This window comes from Fukomys damarensis, unplaced genomic scaffold (genome assembly GCF_012274545.1).
Source record: "Fukomys damarensis isolate Sample0158 unplaced genomic scaffold, DMR_v1.0_HiC HiC_scaffold_36, whole genome shotgun sequence".
Taxonomy (NCBI): domain Eukaryota; kingdom Metazoa; phylum Chordata; class Mammalia; order Rodentia; family Bathyergidae; genus Fukomys; species Fukomys damarensis.
This window is the reverse complement of record NW_022900948.1, coordinates 26,005,616-26,018,999: the sequence shown is the minus strand read 5'-3', so window position 1 is coordinate 26,018,999 and position 13,384 is coordinate 26,005,616. Positions and strand designations below refer to the sequence as shown.

General features: G+C 37.7%; 1 protein-coding gene across 3 annotated transcripts in view; it reads left to right on the top strand.

The window, feature by feature from the left end:
• Tmem245 (transmembrane protein 245) overlaps positions 1–13,384 on the top strand; it is a 98,746-nt gene that overhangs the window by 68,956 nt on the left and 16,406 nt on the right. For all 3 annotated transcript variants that reach the window (XM_010639291.2, XM_033758972.1, XM_010639290.2), the window contains 2 exons: positions 10,639–10,739; positions 12,185–12,359. In XM_010639291.2, the coding sequence (XP_010637593.1) occupies positions 10,639–10,739; positions 12,185–12,359 (276 nt within the window). The remainder of the gene's footprint in view (positions 1–10,638; positions 10,740–12,184; positions 12,360–13,384) is intronic.

The window sequence follows — 13,384 nt, the reverse complement described above, 5'->3', positions numbered from 1 at the left end:
CTGTTCTCTAGCCTGTGGTTTACAGAATGGCCTGTCTCCATGAGCCTCCCATCAGCAGCCTCTTAGTTTAGCTCCATTGTTATGTTACTTGCTCAAGAGAAACCACCTTTTCCATCACTCTCCTTTCAGAGAACCCTCTTTTCTTCTCAGAAAGTATAACTTGGATCCTGGAGGGGAGTAGATGTCCTCCCTATATCTTCTCTGCTGTAGGAAGGCTGTGCCCTTTGTAGGAAATGGTTAGTTGCTCGGAGTGCATTCTTTGGTTACCTCCAAGTCATAGACTCTGTGTGCCATGTTGACTTTGGCCAGAAACTTCCATCTTGCCTTTGGAGACCAAATGTCACAGGCTTGCTTTCTGAATGAGTTTCTTCAACTTTCACGCCCTCTAAGCTCTTTCCAAGTTGTTGGCTTCTGCCCCTTTTTCTTTTTCCTCTTCTTCATATCTAGTAGGAAGAGATATTTCAGAGTTCAGACCTTTCTCAGCTCCTCCTTCAACCCCTGTCTCTCATTGCTTCTTAGCAAAACTCAGCATTTCTACTTCTTGTGGGTAGGTACTCAAATCCTTATATCATCTTTTAGAGCTGCTCTTTCTACTTTTAGCCAGGAGGTCTTAAGCTTCTGTTGAGTAGTGAGCCTTTGGCTGGGATTTCTGTTTCCACATACTTTTAAAATATACCATTGTTTGGAACTAACCACCCACATAAATCTTGATTTGGCCTGTTAATCCGCCTGCCTGACCTTGGCTTACTTTTTTCACTGTGTTCATATAACACCTAGGGAGAATGTCTCTTTGTCTTTGGAAATCCCAGTTTTATTCCAATAGGATGCTTCCAAAGTATATCATATCTGGAAACTTTGCTAGGTTTTAAAAATCTCTTAGCACCTATGTGGTGTCCTCAGGTGTCAACATGGGACTATGCATATAAAGAATACAGGTGTGGGGATGTATGGTTTAACCTAACGGCTTTCGTGCTGATTCTGTCTTCAGGAAAGTTTAGATTTAGTATCCCTTCTAAGCCCAGATGACCCTAGGTAATTATCCTTTTTGTGTAAGTAAAATGATGAAAATTCCAGCAGTAGGCTTTTATCTATGTGATAATATTTTGACTCAAAAAAGCCTACACAATGCTCTACCAAAAAGGAAAAATAGGCCTGGGGATTTGGCTCAGTGGTTATGCCACCTGCCTTGCAAGTGCAAGGGCCCAAGTTCAATCCCTGGTACCAAAAAAAAAAGGAAAAATAACTTTCTATCTTCCCAGTAGGATAAAACCATTGAAGTAGTCCTCTAATTGTAGATGGGACTTAATCTAAGCCATATAGAAAAATAAAGAAGAAAGACAAGTGTTTCATTTTCCTAAAGTAACCTTCATTATACTATTATACTTGTAAGAGCTTTTCTGTTTTCAAATAACAGTTCTTTAAGGTTTTTTTTGTTTTGTTTTTTTTATTAACAAGGTCTTGCTATGTAGTCCGGGCTAGCCTTGCACTCCTTCTGAGCTCTGTGCAATACTCTTGCCTCAGCAGCCAGAGCACTGGTATTACAAGCGTGTGTCACCATGTCCAGCTTTCAAATCACAAAACTTGAATTTTCTCTTGTTTTGCTTTTTTCAAGTGAGCCACTTGGCTGACTGTCCTCTCAAATATTTGTTATTGAGTTGATTTTTTGTTTTTTTTTCCAAATATGCTGCCTCTTTGGTTTTAAACCTATTTTTTTTAAGTTGTGGCTGCTAGTTAAGTGGTAAGTAGAGCTGTAATTTGCACCTAGATCTGACTGATTAAAAGCACACAGTAATCCCGCTATTCTGTGACACTTCCATGAGGAAATGGTCGGGGAGAAAATCATGAGTTAGATTTGCAGTACTGTTAAGACCATCCAAGTGGATGCAGTGGGGCCTGCAGCTAGACATTCAGCCTTCACCTCAGAAGAGAATATGTGATTAGAAAGAGTGCTATCATTTATAAGATATGAAAAATATTTCTTTTACAAAGTAGATTTGCCCTTTTTAGGAATATATACTGTTCATTGTTCATTATGCCAGTCAATAGCCCATGTCATGGTTCCAAAGTAGGGACAAAATCCATGCATTTTATCATTTTGTTTTTTAATACCAAAAAAATTAATAGCCTTCTATATCAGAAATATTCTGTTAGCAGAGATACTGTACCAGAAATACCCTGGTTAGCAGAACTGATTGACTTGTATTGAATTTGATAAATATGTTACAGACTAGAGAATGGCCTGGGACATTTTTCTGACCAAAGCTGTATTGGGTTTTATTAATTAAAGATCATAATTCAAGATGATTTTTATTCTTGCAGTCTAAATCCTTCGGGCATTTTTTTGTTTGTTTGTTTGTTTGTTTTTAAGACAAGGTCTTGCTGTGTAGTTCAGGAAATGGCCTTGAACACACTTTGTAGTCCAGGCTGGCCTCAAACTCAGTGATCCTCCACTAAGCTAAATCCCTGACCCTGGGCTGTTTTTTTCTTTTTTTTTTTCTAGATCAAATGTAAGACTTAAAATCTATGAGTTTTATATGAACTTCTCTTAAGAGCCTTCTCATTTAATGAGATACAGCAGTGCGTTCTAAGAACTTTTGTCAGATTTCTCATTCTAAATGATTGTGTTAAAAAAGAAGTATGGGGGCCGGGGATTTAGTTCAGCGGTTCAGTGGCCTGCCTTGCAAGCGCAAGGACCCGAGTTCAATCCCTGGTACCAAAAAATAAATAAATAAATAAAAAAGAGGTACGTTTTCTTATGGAAAAAACAATTTTAAGGGGAAAAGTGCTATGCAAATGATTATGAAAGTATTGTAACATTCTTAAAGTGCAGTTGGGTTTGTAAATTATCAGTGATGACAAATTTTATAGAGAACAGTCATTAATCATCATTAATATTATATTTAATTAAAAAATCATTAATCTCATTTTATGTGCTCCATTAGTAGGTTAAAAACGGAATGAAATTGGGGTTTAACTGCATGACCAGACATGGAAAGTGTCTGTCTGAAGCTGTGGCTTGTGAAACATGTGGCTCCTTAATGATCACTATGTTATGAACCTTGATTTTTGTTTTAATTCTGAATTAGTATTTTTCTAAATTGAAGACGTGTGATTAGGTTTCATTTCATGAATTTTTGAGTGAGTGGCATGCACTTTTGTCCCCAAACCATTTTCCTCCCTTTAGCAGCATGTTGTCTCCTGAATGCACACATCACACCCTTCTTGCCCGACGCTCCATTCTGCTTGCTCTGGTGGAGATATTGCACATTACTAAGTTGCATGTTGTCACGGCCTCAATGCAATTTAGTGTGTGTGATATTTTCACATGAGTGCATGCACACAGGTATGGCTCTTGCTTGCTGGTATGACATCTTTTCAGTGCTAGTGGGTTGTCGACCTACTGATGAATTAGATGGGAGAATGTGTATACTGTAGGAAATTGAATTAGAAAGTGAACATGCTTCTCACCTCTACACCCCAATTTTGGAAAATTTAATATGTTTTGGTTACAAAAAGAAAAGGTCAGTGTGTTGTTTAGAAAATTAGTATTTCCATTTTTTACTTTAAGCAAATCAAAATTAATTGGAGAGAAATTCTGAGGGATTTAAGGGTAAAAACTATTTGTTTAAAATGTGTAACAAGTGATTTAAAGCTATAAAAGAAATATTTTCATTTATTTGAGATCTCCTGTGGAGTGAAGGAAAGCTCATCAGTGGGGCTATGAGCTGAGTGTGTTGTGTCACTCTACCACAGCCCTCGGGAAGGTCTGAGCCTAGGGCCAACAGCGGCCCTAACAGAGCCCTTCCTGAGCTCCTGAAGAGCTGAGTTCCCAGAGAGCTGGGCTCTGTGCAAGGACAATCTGGTCAAGAGATCTCCTAACATCAAAATAAAGAAGCAGAATCTCTTACACCTACTAGGGGAAATTAAATTAGCTGGAGTTCTAAAATAGTATTCAAGACAGCAAATACATGCTTTTTAATCTACTTGGCCGAAGATAGGTGTAATGTACCTGACTCTTTATTGTTTCTAAGCTTTTAAGGAAAATAATCTTTTAAAACTCTGTCTTCATGTAGTTTTTCATCGTGGTACTTTAAAAATTGCTACTTTAATTTTAATGGAGTTATAATAGAACTATTTTTGAGATACACATATTTCTTATTTGTTTATGTAATTGAAATAGCCCTTGTTATTTTTTAGCATTAGAGTTAAGCATCTATGAACTGTAGGCATTGTCAAGAACATAAATATGTATTAGTGGCAAAAAATACCAATATTATTTTAGCCAAACTCTCCAGATTATCCAGTGTGATGCCAGAGTTATATATACTTCTGTCTGTGTCGAAGCCATTTTTGCTGGGACAGGTTTCTATGCAAGCTTCTCAGCAGCTTTCTGGGTCTGGTGCATAGCATGACCATTCCCTTCATGCAGGAATTCATTGTTAATCAGATTTCTGTACATTTTCCTGCAGAGCTGGGTCTCTAGGGAAAAAGATCAAGGGGAGACAGAGATAGAACTTGAGAGATGTTAGGCAGATTCAGTTCCAGACTGTTGCAATAAAGTGAGTTACATAGCTTTTACTTTTCCCAATGCATATAAAAGTTATATTTATCCTGTTCTGTCATCTCTTACGTGTACAATAGCATTATTTAAAAAACCCAATGTACAATACATTATTTAAATATTACTTTATTGCTTAAAATGCTAACAATCATCTGAACTATTGGAAAAATGGATCTGATAAGCTTGCTCAATGCAGAGTTAACATAGACCTATAATTTATTTTTAAAAAATTGCTTCACAGTATCTGTGAAACACAGTAAAGTACAATAAAGCATGTTATGCCTGTAATCAGAGGAGCTGGGGATATTTTTTCAACTTAGTAATTTTATGTGCTGTGTCTGTAACTGCTCACCTATCCCTCTCCACTAGTTCACCTTCTACTTGGGACACACTACTTGTGTGGATAGAGGATGTTAGCAGTTGTTTCCCAGGGGAGTAACAGTCTGATAGTCTTGCTGTTTGACCTTTAAAAAGAAGAGGGTAGCTCTGTGCACTCTGTGTGCGTAGTGCATACAATGATTTTTTGGGGGCGGTACCGGGGATTGAACTCAGGTCCCTCTACTTGCTAGGCAGGTGGCAGAACCACTGAGCTAAATCCCTAGCGTATACAACCTTTTTGACTGTGTTTTGTCATTATCACATCCATTGCCTTGCTTCAAATTTCATTCCATGAAAAGTAGATCATCTGATCAAATTGAGTTGTTAATTTTCTCTTAGTTTGGAAAAGTAACAAGAACAATTCTACAGGCTAAAAATAAGAGAGGACTGATAGCTGATATATAGTTGTGTGAAAAAGACAAATCTTCATTGCCATACAATAAAAGAACATATAAGAATGTATGAGAGAACAACTTAGAAGCAAAGTAAAATCTGATTGTGCATGACTCTTGGCATTTCTGTTCCACAGAGAGGTTTGGGTGGGGCAAAGAGAGCATTGGAGCTGTAAGGCCTGGCTTCCAGTAGAGAGGAACGCTGCTCTGTAATGATACATGTTGTGGGCAGGAACATTTATAAGTGTATAACATCAAGTTTGTAAGTTAGAAAGTGACCTTGTTAGAAAGGAAACCTCTGGCTCAGTGGCTAATGTCAGTTTCTTTAGCTGAGCTACCAAAAGAGGAGGGGAAAGGAATTTCCACATCTTCTAAATTTGATTCTTGCTGATTGCCAAGAAATTTAGAGATATAAATAATAAGTAAATAATGTTTGAAGAAACACTGAAATGAAAGATCCCAGAAGATGGAGCATAGGCAAACATTACATTTACAAAAGACAAGGTTGAGGGTGAAGGAAGACTAAATTACGTAAATACTAGAGTGGTGAATCTGATGTTGGTTTTCTGTCAGTTTCTAAAGTTGGTGCTTCATCACAGGATTGTGACCTGTTGGCACCATGGATTCACACAGCACAAGTCATTCACAACCACTCTTTTAGAGGATGCTACAAATCCAAATCTACTGTGATTTTTGCAAGAGGTTTGGTAAAGTGTATCATGTCTTTCCTTGATAGGAAGGGAGAGTGCTCACTGAATTAGAGTATCCCAAAAATGTTGATTGATTTTTTGTTGGTAACAGTGTGTGAAATGAGGAAATGATCTTTCATTGGTATGATTATAAAGAATGATTTTGCATTGATTACATTAATGATTTTTGTAGCCCATTTAAGCAGTATTGTGCATGCTGTTAGTTATCTGCCAAATAAAGATTTATTGTCTATGAGGGTAAATTATTACTAACAGCCTCTGATGGAGGGTGGGTATCAGACTGGTGATTGAACCCAGGGCCTTATGCATGCTAGGCAAGCAGTCTATCACTGAGCTACATTTCTGGTTCCTAAAAGTTTATCTTTGTACCTGTGGTTTGAAATGCATGCTTTATCATATACTGCACATCCATATGTGATCTGTCTTACCACTGGACTTTGTTGTCTATTTCTCGGAATGGTTTGTTTACTCATTGGTGAATTTCCCGAGGCTTTACCTATCAATGCAGATTTTTTTGTTCTGGGGTGGTGCTGGGGATCAAGCCAGCAAGTGCTCACCAGACAGCCCTGTCTCTAGTTTTTTAGGGTCTAAGAATCTGAGAGATAAGTGAGTATATGCTAGTAGTATAAGTTTTTGCCCATGTAGCCTGACCTATACATTACATTTTAGCTAAACCAAAACTTGCTGGTGTGCTCCTTGCCTTTGTATTGCTGACACATACTGATCTGGATTATGTTCGCAGTTGTTGCCATGAGAAATTATTGTAAACTTAATGGTTTCAACATTAAGTTTGTTACCTTCTAGTTTGTGAGAGAGAGTGAGTCCTAAAATTAACATGTCAACAGGACTGTGTTCTTTCTGGAGAATTTGTCTTCTCTTTTTCCAGCTTCTAGATGATACCTTCATTGCTTAGTTCATGGCTCCTTCCTCTGTCTTTAAATCCAGCAGCAAAGCATCTTCAGATCTCTTGTGTCTGAGCTCTGCTCCTCTTCTCATGACTCCTTCCCTGATTGATACTGCTGCTTCATTCTTCCTTCCTCTCCCTCTCCCGGTTCTGGGGCTTGAACTCAGGAATGCCTCACCGCTGAGCTGTAGCTACTTCTTTCTAGATTTTTTTTTGATTGAGATAAAATTCATGAAATATAAAGTTCATCATTTTAACTTTTTTTTTGGTACCAGGGATTGAACTTGGGACCTTGTGCTTGCGAGGCAGGCGGCGGCACCACTGAGCTAAATCCCCAGCCCTATTTTAACTACTTTAATTTATAGTATACTATAATTTGATGGTTTTTAATATATTCACAGTTTGTACAGCTAGTGCCACTCATTCTAGAGCTTTCTTCTCTTATAAGTCAACAGAAACTATATATATTTTCTGGGTACAGTGGGGCGACTTAATATATACTGAGAACTAATTAATGAGCTAATTAAATATATTCATTGTGTTACATTTTTGTTATAAGAATATTTCAGCTCTACTCTTTTAGTGAACTTCATGTATATAAAACATTACTATTAACTGTTGTCACCATACTCTACAATAGACCTCCTTCCCTTGTTCCTACCGGAATTGAACATTTGTATCCAACCATCTCATGAAATCCCTTCCACCCTCTGTCAACAACTTTCTACTGCTTTGAGTTCAATCTTAGATTTCACGTAAGATCAGATAGTATTTGTATCTCTGCACCTGGCTTATTTCATGTAGCATAATGTCTTTCAGGTTTATTTATATTGTTGCAGAAGACTAGATTTCCTTTTCTGAAGCTGAATAGTATTCCATTGCATGTGTACACTCTGCGTGTTCTTTACCTCTTCATCTCATTGGACACTTAGGCTGACTTCTTCTCTTGGCTAATGTGAGTAGTGCTTCCATGAACGGGCTTGGCCAGCTGGGGGTCTAGCTCAGTGGTAGAGTACCTGCCTAGAGTGTGTGAGACTCTGGGTTCAATCTCCAGCATGACAGAAAGCAACATGGGGTACAGTGGTGACAGTTCCTTTGGACACATACCCAGAAGTGCGATTGTTAGGTCATGTGGCCCTGTGCTTGTTGTTTTAAGAAAACTTAATGAAGCCCACTGTTTTGTGTCACCAATTTACATTCCCAACAGAAGTGTGTGTGGAGTTGCCTTTTCACTGCATCCTCACCAACGTTTGTTAGTTTTTTATCGTTTTGGTTATAGCCATTTTAACAGGCAAGGTGATATCTTGTGATTTTAATTTGCATTTTCCTGACTAGTGATGTTGAATATTTTTTACATATGAACCTGTTGGTTATTTATATACCTTCTTTTCAGCAACATCTTCACATTTTTTGCCCATTTTTAAATTGTGTTGTTTTCTTATTGAGTTCTTCAAATATTTTGGATGTTAACTGCATATCAAATACATGATATACAAACATTTTCTACTATTCTGTAGATTTTGTTGATATTTTTCTTTGCTGTGCAACTTTTTAGTTTGATATAACCCTCCCCATCTAATTTGTTTGTGTTGCCTCAGTTCTGGAAGTTGTAGCCAAAAGCTCATTCCCCAGACTAATGTCCTAGAGCTTTTCTCCAAGTTTTATTCTAATAGTTTTGCAGGTTCAAGGTTTAAGTCTTTAACACATTTATGAGGGGGCCATAATTTATATGTCTTGCTGCTGGCTGGATTGAACTACTGGTGGTACATGTATTAGGTGGCTTTTTGTTAATTTTATTTGTAAAAAGACCGATGAAAGTGATTAGACCCATTTGTACCGTGAGTTATAAGCTGCTCAATGTGACAGTCATCCATGGCTCAAGCCAGCAGGAATGTGTTCGTTTATTTTGAATTAGTTTCTGTATATTTTGTGAAATAAAGGTCCATCTCTCTTTTTTTTGTGGGGGAGACAGGATCTCACTGTGTAGTTCAGGCTGATCTTGAACTCACTGTGTAGCCCAGGCTGGCCTCAAACTCATGGTGATTCTTCTGCCTCAGCCTCCTGAGTGTTGGGGTCACAGGCATGAGCAATCACACCCAGGTCCATTTCATTCTTTAGGACTTCTGTAATTGGTTTAACTGGATAATCTGGGATAATGTCTCCATCTCAAGATTCTTAATTTAATCACACAGAGTTCTTCCTGCTCAAATCTCATGTTCTGAATTTTCTGTTTAGCTTTCTCTTATTTCAGCTTCTTTCCAGCTGGTTTTACAATCTTTTTTAACTTACACTGCCCAAAGTAAACCTACTTCCCCTTCTTGCATTTCTTTTCCATTCTGGCCTTCGTATCTTTGAGATACTTTTACTCTTTTTCTCCCATGGTTAAAGCCTAAACCACATTTTCTCTTTTTCCCTGACTATTCAGTGAGTGTTCAGGTCCTTTTTATATTCCTTTTGGTCTTTCTGGTAACACCTTACTCGAGGTCCTGTTGGGAAGGGTCCTGTGGTGCCTGTAAGGCATTCTTTAGTGAAAGCGATTGTCAAGATGGAAAAGGTTTCAAAGTTGGGGAGCCACTCTCTCACCAAATCCATGCCCAGACTCCTGTTAAATAACCGAATCAGCAGATTCCTATGTTTTACTTTGCTTGTGGAACCCGCCTCTAGGGACACTTGGCGAAAGCTTGGTGTTTACTTGTGTGTACATTGGTACCTTTGCATCAGTTTCTGCTTTTTGATTACAGTTTTTCCTTCTCGTGAATGCATGCTTCCCTTGCCCCTGAAGAACGTGGTTTTAATAGTTGTGTGATGCCACGGGATGCTGACTTGGTGCTCTCTCTGCACGGTCCTTATTTCTTACACAGTGATGACTTATTGATCTTCCAAATGAAAAGAAAAATAAAGTGCCTAGTGTTATAAAGCTTCATGTTCCAAATTCTTCTATCAGTCATGAAGTAGATGGCTATTTTAACATCCTGTATTTTCCTCTTTGATTTTACTTTGGAGTTAATTTCTTTCTCGTAAATTCTTCCTACTGACCTTCTCCTTTAAGGCGAAGTTACTTTGCACTTAAAGAAATGTGAGAACATTTTGTTAGCAAGCGAAGAAAGATTGACTACCCCTTACTTGCTCTCTCTCTATTGTGTCCTTCCTTTTTTCCGTCCCCCTCCCAGTTTGTCTTCGCTCTTTCTCCTTCCTCCTGTGTTCCCCTAGCCTCTTCCCTGGGTCTGTTACTGAGCTACACCCCCAGCCCACTGGCTCTTTCTGAGGGGGGACAGGACAGTATCTTATAGTATAGATTAACTTCATACTTGAGTCACATGTTCTTCACACTTATAAGAAATAGTCATTATGGGTGAAATATCTGCTTCAGAAGTGAAATGTTGATGGATTATTTCAATGAATAGGGTATTTTAAGTATTTTACTTACCTTTTTAATCAGAGAATTTTAAAGAAAAGTTCAGTAAAGATTTTAGCGTACTACAATAAAGCCTATTTCTTTGCAATAAAATTTAGGGTATTAAAATAAAGTCATTATATTTCTTTGCAATAAAATGAAAGTATTTTCAGGCTAGTAGAAAAATTAAAAATTATTGCCAGATTTGAATGAAGTAGCCAGAAGTCATAAAATACTTATTTTTCTGAACCACATATGATGTCTTTATTTACTTTTTCTTTTATGTTTGGGTGCTCTAGAGGGGTGTTTGATGCTTCCCTCAAAATGGCTGGCTTCTATGGATTATATACCTGGCTGACTCACACTATATTTGGCATCAATATTGTCTTCATACCATCAGGTAACAGTCATATGATAACTTCCACTGTCCTCTGCTTAAGGAGTTAGTCATGTTACATACATTAAGAAATGTCCTCTTTTTTAAATTTAGAATGAATTTTGTGGCTCAAGATGTAGTTTAGATTAGGAGCAGAAATGTGGTTTGTAATGTGCTTGTTTATTTGCTGTAACCCCAGTAGCTGGAATCGTAACTAGCACATAGAAAGTGCTACATAAATATCAGTTAAATGAATGAATATCTTAGCACTTGGTGCCCGATATGTGAATTGAACTAATTGGTAGGAGCAATGTGTCGTCAAATAGCTTTGTCCCAGGAGGGATGTTGTTCCAGGAGCCAAGTGAATGTGTTTGAGAGCACATAAGCTGCTTAGTGACTATTTTGTTCTTTTTTCTGTGTTCTCCTTGCAGTTTTTCTTTCTTTATTCCTATTGTTTTGTTTTCCTAATTCTCTCTGCCTTCCACATGTGCTTCTACCATAATTTCTCCCACTTACAAGTGTTCCTTGTTCATTTTTACATTCCCAAGTTCATTTGTGTTCTTTCCTCCTCTGGTGCCCATTGGGTGACATGCAGGCTCTCCAGGATCATTCAGGGGTTATTATTTTCTAATCACTGTGACACAGGAAGGTAGGTGGTATTCTTGCTGTATAGATGAGAAACCAGTTTTCCAAACATGGTTAATGGTCAGACTAAAGTTTCCTCTTAGTCTGGAGGGAAGCCAGATAGAGACTGAGTGCTTGTACATACTGCTCTGGAAGTGGCCAAGCTTGAGGTCAGGTCCATTAACTTACAGGGATTTTGTCTGTTTATTTGTGTTTGTATTTTGTTTTCATTAGAAGAAAAGTAAAGAATATACATTTGTATGTGGAATTTGGAAACTATTTATTTTTTTGAGATGAGGTCTGGCTTTGTAGTTCAGGCTGGCCTCGAACTCAGAGCAGTCCTCCTGCCTCAGCCTCTGAAGTGCTAGTTGCCACCACATTTGGCCTGGAAACTAATTTCTAATTTGACTTTGGACTACAAATTTTGACAAACACATTACAATTTTATTTGTAGGACCATATATCAACTAACCATCACTTCAACTAAGATTTTATCACTTAAGAACAGATTCATAGACACACGCTAGAAAGATTTTCAATAACAAATGAAGGTGCAATATCTTCAAATATAACATGGGACTGGAGATTCAGCTCAGTGGTGCTGCCACTTAGCTCTCAAATGCAAGGTCCTGAGTTTGATTCCCCCATGCTAAAAAAAAAGTTTTTTATTTTAACAAGAAAATTCAGTTAGAGCATATATCATTTCCCCCCAAAGAAGAATTTGTGTGTATCCGTGTAACTTGTTTTGATAGCAATTTTTAAGTAGGAGGAGCTAGTGCTTTCTGCTGTGTTAGGATTGTTTTGCAGATGTTGTTAAATTGCTTTTCTTTTAATGTTTTTATTAGCTTTAGCAGCAATCCTTGGAGCAGTGCCCTTCCTGGGGACATACTGGGCAGCAGTCCCTGCAGTTCTAGACTTGTGGCTGACACAGGGATTAGGATGCAAGGCCATTCTGCTGTTGGTTTTTCATCTCTTGCCAACTTACTTTGTAGATACTGCCATCTACTCTGACATATCAGGGTAAGTATTCTGAAGTTAATGGTGAATCATGCAGGGAGTCCTATTATTTATTGAAGGAGTTTTTTGTTTTTTTTTGGTTGGGAGAGTGGGGTAGAGCAGTATGAGAGAAAGAACTGGTGGCAGGATTTTTCAGTAAATTAACTTCCTTTGTTCCCTCTGATATAATGAAATTTTAATTTAAAAATAACACTTTGCAAGACATATGTTTTGTTATAATGTAAGTTTTATTTATGAAATAGGATTCCTTGGGCTAAAATTGTGAATAAATTTTCTCTTGATTTTTGTGATATTTAGACTGGGAAAGAAATGCTACTAGATGAAAAAATAAGTACAGTACACAGTAGTTAATTTAGCATGTCTTTGATTTTGGGGAAAAAGTTTATGGCATTTATGTCTGAAGAGTGTCCACTAAATATTGACAAATTAATATTTGATAAACAGAGCTCTTGACAGATGAGACATTAAATTCAAGTAAGAATAAAAATTTAGGTCATATAATAAGTATCTTTCCATTTTTGTAGGTTTTGATAGCTCTTGTAGAATTGCGTCCAGTGTGGGTATGGTGGCTCACACCTGTAGTCTCCACACTTGGGAGGCTGACACAAGAGCATAGCGTGTTTCAGTCTAGCCTGGGCTACGTAGTGAGCACTGTCCCAACCCTCAGCTCCCATCCCCAAAAAATCGAAGTTGTGTCAAATAAATTCAGCCAACATTTAGATCACTAGGTTCACAATGCTTTTTTAAATAAAGAACTTTGAGAGTATGACCTATGAAATTGTCAAAATAGTTAACACGTTCAGTTTTCTTGAAGTAAATTAGAGGCAGGCAGGGTCTAAGTTTATAGAAATAGTACCCTTCAGTTAATTTAAATTATTTAGAGGCCTTTGTGTGTTTCTCTCACATAAGTTAAAGTAGAAAATAATTGCGGGCAGGGGATTTAGCTCAGTGGTTCCGCTGCCTGCCTTGCCAGTGCAAGGACCCAAGTTCGATCCCCGGAACCAAAAAAAAAAAAAAAAAAAAAAAAA